The 11586-nt window shown below is 48.3% G+C and overlaps 1 protein-coding gene across 1 annotated transcript in view; it reads left to right on the top strand.

Moving 5' to 3' along the window:
* Window positions 1–1944: 1944 nt before the first annotated feature.
* The window catches only part of ACAT1 (acetyl-CoA acetyltransferase 1), a 41906-nt gene continuing 32264 nt past the window's right edge, over window positions 1945–11586 (top strand). The window contains exons 1-2 of the mRNA XM_068266892.1: window positions 1945–2094; window positions 8972–9019. Coding sequence (XP_068122993.1) covers window positions 2065–2094; window positions 8972–9019 — 78 coding nt within the window. The 5' untranslated portion in view covers window positions 1945–2064. The remainder of the gene's footprint in view (window positions 2095–8971; window positions 9020–11586) is intronic.

Below are 11586 nucleotides of genomic sequence, written 5' to 3'. Positions count from 1 at the left end.
ATACAGTGGCGGGTGAGCGGTGTACCACTATTCCCAGCAGCGACACAGAGCACAATGCTATACAGTGGCGGGTGAGCGGTGCACCACTATTCCCAGCAGCGACACAGAGCACAATGCTATACAGTGGCGGGTGAGCGGTGTACCACTATTCCCAGAAGACACAGAGTGGCAGTAAACAGAATGCTATATAGTGTGGCTGAGCGAGCGGTGTACTACTATTCCCAGCAGACACAGAACAGTAAACAGAATGCTATATAATGTGGCTGAGCGAGGTACACAGAGTGGCAGTAAACAGAATGCTGAGCGAGCGGTGTACTACTATTCCCAGGAGCGACACAATGACTGGGGGGACCCTGGCTAGCGTGGCTGGAGCGCGAACTACCCTGCCTGCCTACCCAAAGCTAAACCCACAGACAAATGGCGGAAATATGACGTGGTTCGGGTATTTATTTACCCGAACCACGTGACAGTTCGGCCAATCAGAGCGAGTTCGGGTCCGAACCACGTGACCCGTTCGGCCAATCACAGCGCTAGCCGAACGTTTGGGGAACGTTCGGCCATGCGCTCTTAGTTCGGCCATGCGGCCGAACGGTTTGGCCGAACACCATCAGGTGTTCGGCCGAACTCGAACATCACCCGAACAGGGTGATGTTCTGCAGAACCCGAACAGTGGCGAACACTGTTCGCCCAACACTAGTCTCTAACACTTTTAGCCACAGCCCCTGAACAAGCATGCAGATAGGGTGCTCTGACTGAAGTCAGACTGTACCCACGCTGCTGCTCCATGCTCTGTACTCATGCTGCTGCTCCATGCTCTGTACACACGCTGCTGCTCCATGCTCTGGACACACTCTGCTGCTCCATGCTCTGGACACACTCTGCTGCTCCAGGCTCTGTACACACACTGCTGCTACATCCAAAGTCAGCTGTAGCAGGGAAAGAAAGTGGGCAGTGCTGTGAGCTGCAGGATACCTGCAGATATTCTGGTGTCTCAACTTGTACCTGTCCCCAGATACTGCTCCGGCCCTGGTCTGAGGGGGGATTCTGGGCAGCTTTATTCCCCCCCGACGTTTGCCTTTTAGTTGATCTAGGTAAATCAGAGTATGATCCACTGTACCTCCCAAAGATATCACAGACAGCTGTGACATCAAAAAAGATTAGAGGGAACCTTATTGACAATATTCATACTTTATATGCCAATGGCTGACTGTCCCTGTGTCCCCGTATGTGGGAGCTCATTGTGTATGTTTTCCTGTACAGGTGCTCGGGTCCCTTTTATAGAGGAACTCCAGTGAAAATAATGTAATAAAAAAGTGATTAATTTTTGCAGTAATTATGTATAAATGATTTAGTCAATGTTTGCCCGTTGTAAAAGCTTTCCCCTCTCTGATTTACATTCTGACATTTATCACGAATACATTTGTACTGCTGGCAGGTGATGTCAGTGGAAGGAGAAGCTGCTTGCTTTTTTGGCAGTTGGAAACAGCTGTAAATAGCCTTTATTTCCCACAATGCAACAGTGTGATGTCAGGACCTTGGTCCTAACCACACGGTGCCAGGAGTTTCACCACAATATCAGCCATACAGAGCCCCCTGATGATCTGTTAGAAAAAAGGAACAGATTTCTCATGGGAAAGGGGGTATCAGGTACTGATTGGGATGCAGTTCAATTCTTAGTTACGGTTTCTCTTTAAGTCAAGACTGCCCTCGGCAACAATGGAAGCTGCTGTCTACCAAGATCTCGGCCTCTAATGTATCATTTTTCCGTGCTGAGTTACAGGGCGATCTGATGTCACTGTACGGCGCATCTCCGCGTTGTGCTGCGGTATTTGTATCTAGTCCGCCGCCGTAGTGCCAGCATCAAACATGGCCGCTCTCCGCCGAGAGACGCTCTTCTGGGTACCAGCACTCTATTCACTCGCCGGGAGAGATACAGCCGCGTCTCTTCAGCCAATGGTAATCCGCGGGCTCGTCAGTGAGCTGGTGCTGATTGGCTGGCGGCGGGGGCGTGTGAGCAGCACTGTGTAGAGGTGACAGAAGTCAGGCAGACAGCGGTCTGCAGACATGGCCTTCTGTGCGTCCCGACCCGCGCTGGTGAGTATCAGCCTGTGTGTACAGCCCGGCAGCATCGCTGTGACCAGCAGGCAGACAAACAGACAGGCGCTCTCCCATCTCTGATAGGTTTCTACATCAGTGGGAAGGAGATACCAAGCCGGGGGTGTAATGTGATGGCACATAGGCTTTGTCTTTGGGGGGAAAAGTGATGGGCAAATGGGCAGGTGGAAATGATCAGTGGTTGCAGAGATAGTGGCTCATTTAAGCCTGAGTATAAAGTACCTCATCCTTAAAGCGGAACCAGAGGTGACGGCTATGAAGGCTGCCATATGTATTTCTCTGTGTCTCTGAGGGCTGGTTTACATGGGCACTTGGTGGCGTTTACCACCAAGCGTTCGGGACCCGTCGGCTAAGGGTTTAGCATCGCGCGATTACCGTCAATTGGGCAAACGTGGCGTTCTGATCCCGATTTAGTGCTTCGTTAAGGCCGGCCCTAGAAGCCGCATGCAACGTCCGGGGTCGGCTAGCCGCCGCGGCTTCATGTCACCTTGCGGGGATGAGAAACGCCAATTGCGACGGGAAGCCGACGATCGCCGTACTGCCGCCCCCGAATGAGATGTCACAGGACGACGTGGCTTCCCGGCCACCCCAACGCTGCCTGCCGTCTGTGTGAACCAGCCTTTATACAGGGATGTCAAACTCAAATACAAAGTGGGCAGAAATTGTACACCGGGACCTAGTGGCGGGCCAACCTCAATGTCTACTGGCCACCTTCCTCCCTTATAAAGTTCTCTGGTGCCTAGTGTTCCTCCCTCCTTTTATACAGTTCCCTGAAGTCTAGAGACCCCCACCCTTCCCTATACAGTTCCCCAATGGTTAGTGCTTTCCCGGTATTCTAGGGCTTCACCTCCAATCTAGCTTCCCGGGTGGTCTAGAGTGGGCCAAACATAATGCAAAGTGGGGAAACCACTTGAGGGCCGAATTTAATGACTCTGAGGGACAAATTTGGCCCGCTGGCCAGAGTTTGACATGTATGCTCTAATAATACATATAGCTATATACCCTGAACAAGCATGTAGATCAAGTGCTCTAACTCAAGTGTGACTGAATAAGCCACATGCTTGTTTCAGGGTTGTGACGTGGGCTACTGATGTTGGATGATCAACAGGACTGCCAGGCAACTGGTATTGTTTAAAGAGACTCAGAGACGTCAGCTGTTAGAGTTTTTTTTACTTACCCGGGGCTTCCTCCAGCCCAATAAGCACAGATGCCTCCCTCGCCATCCTCCCGCGTGCCTCTGATAAGCAGCAATCAGCTCTGGTATTTGGCTCAGTCGGGTCCAGTCTGACTCGGTGATGTCAGCCGGGGTCTTCTGTCCTTGCGCAGAAGGCCCCCTTTGACGTCACTGAGCTGAATACCGGAGCTGATTGCCGCTTAATGGAGGCACTCTGGAGGAGGGCAAAGGACGCATCCGCGCTTATGGGGCTGGAAGAAGTTTCTGGTAAGTAAAAAAAGCTTTAATAGCTGACGTCTCTGGTACACTTTAAAAGGAATTAAATATGGCAGCCTCCATATCATGCTCACCTCACGTTCACATTAAGCTGGCCATACATCTGCTACATGCTTGTTCAGGGTCTATGGCTAAAAGTATTAGAGGCAGAGGATCAGCAGCATATGCAGGCAACTGGTATCACTTAAAGGGAACCTAAACTGAGAAGGATATGTTTTTTTTTTTCCTTTTAAAATAATACCAGTTGCCTGACACTCCTGCTGATCCGGTGTATCTAATGCTTTTAGCCACAGCCCCTGAACAAGCATGCAGATCAGATGCTCGGACTGAAGTCAGACTGGATTAGCTGCATGCTTGTTTCAGGTGTGTGATTCAGCCTCTACTGCAGCTAAAGAGCTCAGCAGGACTGCCAGGCAACTGGTATTGTTTAAAAGGAAACATCCAAATCCCTCTCAGTTTGAGTTTCCCTTTAAAAGGACATCAAAATGGCAGCCTCCATATCTCTCTCGTTAGAGTTTAAGCTGTGTACAGATGTAAGATTTTTGTAATCATCTGGGATTGTCCATGTCAAAAATCTAGTGTCTGCAGACTCAGTACAAATGTCAGTGATCTCATTAGTGATTCGCCTGGTCAGATGACTAATGACCTGTGCGGCGGGGAGCCTTCCGCTTGTTAGAACAGGTTAAGCAGCGTATTTGGGCGGTGATCTTTCCTAAACTGTCACTTGAAACAATCATTACCAGTCCTTTCAGATAACGCGTATTGTGTTTGTAAGGACCTTTCAACTCTCTTCACGTAGGCAGTAGACGTAGAATTCCTTCCACCACCTGTGGTAGTTCAGTGAATTCTTTCATTTATCTAATCTTCTTCTAGTCGTGATATCGGTGCAGTGCCTGAAATCCTGCAGATACAGGTTGGAGAGTTGAAATTAGCATTAACATCAAACACTGGAATGTGAAAAATTGTCATTTCCTGGCATGATTGTTTGCGGCTGAAAGTCTGATTGGAGTAGTTATTTAACTGCTGATCACCTGAGGTTCTCAGTCACAACAGTCTCTAAAATTGATTTTGAATGGTGTGAAATAAATAAGAAAATCCCAGTGACCTTCCCGCTCATTGCACTAAATTGTTTTGAAAGTGTACCTGAAGTCTTAAGGGGAACCTTTAAGAGGCTGATATGGAGGCTGACAGGTTTGTTTCCATATAAATAATGCACATTGCCTGGCTGTCCTGCTGATCCTCTGCCTCTAATACTTGAAGGATACCAGATCACAAAGCCTAATAAGCAATGGGTAGTGAAATAAGAGCGTATACTTCCGTTCCACTCAGTCAGCCACCGTTCTCCTCTAATTCTCTCCGTTTTTTTCGGCAAGTCACCTCAAGTCAGACAACTCTCCTGACTTGTATTCCAGACATACTGTTCCGGGCATGCGCAGTATTTCCTTCCTGCTTCCCCGTGGCCACGCATAATGATGTAGCAGCCTGCTATGTCATTATGTGCGGCCATGGGGAATTGCTTATGGGTTGGGCGGATCGGCGGCCACTGTACATATGCCTATCGGCTCAGGCGGTCTTGATTGGCCACCTTAGTCAGTCATGTATGCAGGCCTTAAGAGTATTAAGGCTGGTTCAAACGGATGGTTCTGCGGTGGTAAACAATGGTCTCAGTGCTCATCGTTTAAACGCTGTCCATTCAGATGAATTGACTGCCGTTGGTACGTTTGCTTACTGGTGTTTATTGTCATTTTACTGAGGGTGCTCTTTGGGCCTGGACACGCTGCTGCATTGCTGAAAAGATTTCGCCCATGAGTATATACTTTGAAGGAAATCTAAGGTATATTTTAAAAAGTGAGTTGAACATTACCTGGGGCTTCTTGCAGCCCCCTGGAGTCCTCCTGTATCCACGACGCCGGTCCAAGTCCTTTGCGGCCAGCAGTGGTGACCCCGCTAAGCTTGCCGGCCACATGCCTCCTCATTGCGCTCCTGCAGTTGCGAGCATTCTGCGCATACACAGTATGCGAAAATCGCTACTGCGTATGCGCAGATCGGCCGCAGGAGCATAATTAGGGCACAGGGGCCGCGCATGTGCAGTGGCCACCGACTGGAAGCAACCGGACAGCTTTGCAGGGGTCACTGCTGCTGGCTGGAGGGATTTGGACTGGCGTTGTGAGTACGGGAGGACTCCAGGGGGGTGCAATGAGCCCCAAGTAAGTTCAACTCAATTTATTTTTAGACTCAATTCTTCCCTTTAAATAAGCCCTTAGTTTTCCAGACACTGGCATATGTGTTAGTATTCCCTACTTGGAAAGTGCAGAAAAAATTATTTCACAGCAGCAAGAGAAAAGTTTTGAGAATAAGCTCCACACATTTACCGGTGCAGAAGAATCTTGTATTGTTTTAAATCCTCCTGCACCTGACTGGAAAGTGAGCACTGTATGACTTCGTACCTAAAGGTATTGGTCCTTGGCTGCACTTCAGATGTGTGCTCTGCCTATTAATGCCAAATGCTCACAAACCCTAAATGTCCTGTACACAATGTAACATGCAGAAAGAATAATTCATGTAGCAGCCAAGTTAAGACACAACACTTCTGTATTTTTGTCCTTGACTGTTAAGCACACAGCTTCCAGCTCTTGCCAGGTTTGCTAGAGGCAGGCCCAGATCTGACAGGATTTGCTGACAAGTCTGAATCTCAGTGACATTTGTGTGAAAGGTAAACTCATCTCTTACAACAGATACTTTTTCTTAAAGGTATACTGTAGGGGGTCAGGGGAAAATGAGTTGAACTTACCCGGGGCTTCTAATGGTTCCCCTCAGTGCGCGCGCAGCCACTCACCGATGCTTCGGCCCCGCCTCTGGTTCACTTCTGGAATTTCAGACTTTAAAGTCTGAAAACCACTGCGCCTGCGTTGCCGTACCCTCGCTACCACTGATGTCACCAGGAGCATACTGCCCAGGCCCAGTATGGTCTGTGCCTGCGCCGTGCGCTCCTGGTGACATCAGCGGGAGCGAGGACACGGCAATGCAGATGCAGTGGTTTTCAGACTTTAAAGTCTGAAATTCCAGAAGTGAACCAGAGGCGGGGCCGGAGCATCGGTGAGTGGCTGCGAGGGCACAGGATGTCTGCGGGGGCCGTTAGAAGCCCCGGGTAAGTTCAACTCTTTTTCCCTGACCCCCTACAGTATTCCTTTAAATTTTTTGCAGCACTTAAAGGACACCTGAAGTGATAGGGGTATGGAGGCTGCTACTGAACAATACCAGTTGCCTGGCTGTCCTGCTGATCTTTCATGCATCAGTAGTCTCTGATTTACACACCTGAAATAAGCATGTGGGAAATGTAGTCAGAAACATCGAATCTGCATGCTTGTTCAGGGTCTATGACTTAAAGTATTAGAATCAGAGAATCAGCAGGAAAACCAGGCAATGTGCATTATTTATAAGGAAAGAAACATGTCAGCCTCCATATCCCTCTCAACTTGAGTTCCCTTTAAAAGGCAACTGAAGTGAGAGGTAAATGGAGGCTGCCATATTTTTTTCCATTTAAACAATACCAGTTGCCTGGCAGTGCTCTTGTTCTATTTGGCTGTAGTAGTGACTGAATCACACTAGAAACAAGCATGCAGCTAATCTTGTCAGATCTGGCAATAATGTCAGAAACACCTGATCTGCTGCATGCTTGTTCAGGCTCTATGGCTAAAAGTATTAGAGGCAGAGGTTCACCAGGGCAGCCAGGCAACCTGTATTGCTTAAAAGGAAATAAATATGGCAGCCTTCATATCCCTCTCACTTCAGTTGTCCTTTAAAGGAAACCTGAAGATGCTTAAAAAAAAAAAAGTTTCACTTACCTGGGGCTTCTGCCAGCTCCCTGCAGCCTCCTTGTGCCTGCGCTGGTCCTCAACAATCCTCCGGTCTCCTGCCGTGGCTTAGTGTCGCTTTTGGCGACTCAGCCTGTTACCGGGCCACTGCATCTGCGCGTCCTTGTTTGCAGTCCTGTCTCCAAGAGCGTCCTGTGCAGGTGCGCAGTATGAGGTTTTCTTGTACTGTGCCTGCGCTGGGAGCAGGAACGAGGGTGCAGTGGCCGTCAACTTGCAAGTTGGCGATACTGAAACTACGGCGGGGTACCTGAGGATCGTTGAGGACCGGCGCGGTGAAACTTCATTTAAGAAGACCAGAAATGGTCAATGACAAGCCTTGATGCGGTAGTAACGCAGCTTTGTACTGAGCTAATCCAAACCAGTTCTAACCTGCTGAATATTGGTGCATCTCTTGCACACACAAGTGCTGTGGTATTATTAGATTAGAGGAAATATGCTCTGTCTGTGTTGCCTGCTGCTTAAGCTAACTGGGCAATACTGATGGTGTTGGAGTTCGAATCCATCATATCGAATCTGAGACACCTGAATACACCTGAACACCAGACTTCAGCACCGAACATGCGGACAGGGCCAGTTCACTTACTTGCTCCTCACAAGGCATTTCACTGGACTCCAATGCTGCCTTCCTCCATTCCAGAGACCTCCCACAACTCTGTCCGCTTGTTCGGTGCTGAAATGGCGCTGAAATCTGGTGTTTAGGAGTACTCTGGTATCCTGATTTTGATATAATGGATTTATAAAGCGCCTGCATATTTTGTGGCGCTGTACAAAGTAAGAAACAAGCATGGGATATAGAACAATACAAACAACGGTATACACCAATCTACAAAATTGGTACGAAATACAGAATTGGTGACAAAAGTAACATGTTGAATAAAATGCATAACAAAATCCAAGACACAAAAGAGTAAGAGCCCTGCCCTTCTAAGCTTACAATCTAAAGGAATTGGGGGGACACAAGAGGTTCGGTAGTATACAATATTCATAGCTAGAGACAGTGAGTTTTTAGGATATCTAGTAGAGAGTGCAACATGGCCTAAGGTAGAGCGTATGCTTGTCGATAAAAGTGAGTTTTGAGGAAGCGTTTAAAGATATCAAAGGTTGAAGAGTGGCAGATGTGTTGTGGGAGGGCATTTCAGAGGAGGGGTGAAGCACGTGCAAAGTCTTGTATACGTGCGTGTAGGGAGGTGAATCTAGAGGAGGACAAAAGAAGGTCGTGTGCAGGTCTGAGACTGCGGTTGGGTTGGTATCTGGAAACTAGTGAGGAAATGTACACAAGAGAGAGATTGAGATATGCTAATTGTGAACATCAGTATTACTAATGGATCTGTGACAACCACAGCTGGTGCCCAGTAAAATGGAGAAAAAGTGATGCAGTTTCAATCCATTTATTACAAGCCTTTTCATTGGGGTTTCTCCAGCTTGTGTGTTTTTTTTTTTGTTTTTTTTTGCTATTAAATCTCTCTGCATTTATCAGTTGTTTGGACATCACGGGACTAACTGATGTTAATTTGTTTTGTTTGTTTTTTAGGCTGTAAAATATGCACACCGAGCGTACTCATCTCAGCGTACCCTAAATGTAAGTAATCCGTGGGATCTGCACACATGCGGACAGGGTCAGTTCATGATGGCGTAGTGTGTAGCCCCCTTGTCTTGCAGCGCTGGGTCCCCGTTTCAAATCCCAGCCAGGGCACTATCTGCACAGAGTTTGTATGTTCTCCCTGTGTCTGTTTCCTGTGGGCATTCAGGTTTCCTCCTACATTCCCAAGAACATACAGATAAGTTACTTGACTTCTCCCTAAAATTGTCCCTAGATTATGATACATACACTACACGATACATGCATAGACATATGCCTATGGTAGGGATTAGATTGTGAGCCCCTCTGAGGGACAGTTAGTGACAAGACAATATACTATGTACTGCGCTGCGGAAGATGTTGGCGCTATATAAATAATAATAATCTGCATTTACCAGGGGACACACCTCCTGTGAGCTGATACAATGGGAATGGTAGATGAGTAAAAAAGAGAGCTGATTAATTTCTTCTCCATAAGTTAACCTAGTGGAGAAGTCATAGAAAGGCATGTGAGCGATTTGATCATGTGGTCATTTTGTAAATCTGTGTTTAAATATGTGCTTCCTTTTTTTTAAGGTGGCGATATACTTGTCTATTTTCCTGTTGATATCCAGAAGATTGAATGTCTTTGATCAAATCTGTTAGAAATAGGTGCTGCAAGTGATTTATTTATTTTAAGTATTTATATAGCACTGACATTCTCCGCAGTGCTGTACAGAGTATATTGTCTTATCACTAACTGTCCCTCAGAGGGGCTCACAATCTAGTCCATACGTAGTCCATAGTCATATGTCTATGCATGTATTGTGTAGTGCATGTATCATAACCTAGGGCCAATTTAGGGGGAAGCCAATGAACCTATCTGTATGTTTTTGGGATGTGGGAAGAAAACCGGAGCGCCTGGAGGAAACCCACACAGACATGGGGAAAACATACAAACTCTTTGAGATGTTGACCTGGCTGGGATTCAAACTGGGATCCAGCGCTGCAAGGCGAGAGCGCTACAACCGAGCAACCACTACACCACCAATTTGCCCAAGTGATGACAATCAATTGAAATTGGTTGATCCCATGAATGGGATGAATTAGGAAGATTGCTTACCTGAACTCAGACCTCCTCTCTGCTCTAAAATATAAGCAACAGCATTCCAGAAAAACATTTCCTTGTTAAAGCTTATAGAACTCCTTCAGAGATGCCGTAGTGTAGTTACTTCCTGGTTTGCTAGGAGCACAGGAAGTGTTAAGGTGTACCAGAGACCTGGAAAAGGAAAAATTTGATACTTACACGGACCTCCCGCGCATGCAGATTAGAACCAGACTGACGCGACTGAGCCAGTTACCGGGGCTGATCATGGCTGAATAGCAGACCGCGGGAGGACGGCAAGGGGCTCAAACATGTTTATGGGGCAGGGGGAAGCCTCGGGTAAGTATCAAATCTTTACTTTACCAGGTGTCTGGTTTACTTCAAGGAGACTCTGTAACTTAAAAAAACCCTCTGGGGGATACTTACCTCGGGAGGGGGAAGCTTCAGGGTCCCAATGAGGCTTCCCCGACCTCTGAAGACAGTAGAAATCCAGTGCTGGCCCCCCTGAACCCACTCCCGACAAGCTTGAGAAGCTAAGATTGATTTACTTCTCCGGGTACTTGCGCTGGCACAGTAGCGGCTCTTCCTTCGGGCAGAATAGTGGAACCCGATCAAATCCACTCTGCTGTGCAGGCGCAAAGGACTCGGCTATTTCTGCCTTAACCCAGACAGAAAGCTGCTAGTGGGCCTGCACAGGGTCGTGGTAGGTAAATATTTATCTCGCCGCACTTCAGGGGACCCGTGCGATTGAACAGAGGGACGGAGAAGGACGGGAGAAGCCTCTTTAGGATCCAGAGGCTTCCCTCTCCCGAGGTAAGTATCCCCTTACAGATCCTCTTTAAAGGGAAGGTTCAGGGTGGCTCTTAAAAAAAATAAAAATGCCCATCCACTTACCTGGGGCTTCCTCCAGCCGTGGGCAGCCAGGAGGTGCCCTCGGCGCCGCTCCGCAGGCTCCCGGTCCCCTCCGGTGGCCGACCTGGCCAGGCCGGCTGCCAGGTCGGGCTCTTCTGCGTTTCAAAATGCGCCTCACGGGGGCGCGCTGACGTCATCGGACGTCCTCCAGGCTGTACTGCGCAGGCGCAGAACTACTGGGCAGTACAGCCCGGAGGACGTCCGATGACGTCAGCGCGCCCCCGTGAGGCGCATTTTGAAACGCAGAAGAGCCCGACCTGGCAGCCGGCCTGGCCAGATCGGGTCGGCCACCGGAGGGGACCGGGAGCCTGCGGAGCGGCGCCGAGGGCACGTCCTGGCTGCCCACGGCTGGAGGAAGCCCCAGGTAAGTGGATGGGCATTTTTATTTTTTTAAGAGCCACCCTGAACCTTCCCTTTAAACTTCTATGTTTACATATTCGCTCTAAACTCGGCAGACAACTGAGAGCTCAAATTACACTAGCTTATTACTTGCTGAGAAGGAAGAATTAGACCGGCTGTTCTCTATAGACACATGCAGGATGGATGCAGTGGATTTCTTTGTGTTCTCCTT

This window comes from Hyperolius riggenbachi, chromosome 2 (genome assembly GCF_040937935.1).
Source record: "Hyperolius riggenbachi isolate aHypRig1 chromosome 2, aHypRig1.pri, whole genome shotgun sequence".
Taxonomy (NCBI): Eukaryota; Metazoa; Chordata; class Amphibia; order Anura; family Hyperoliidae; genus Hyperolius; species Hyperolius riggenbachi.
Note: the sequence above shows the minus strand (reverse complement) of the source record. Positions and strands in the feature narration are given on the sequence as shown.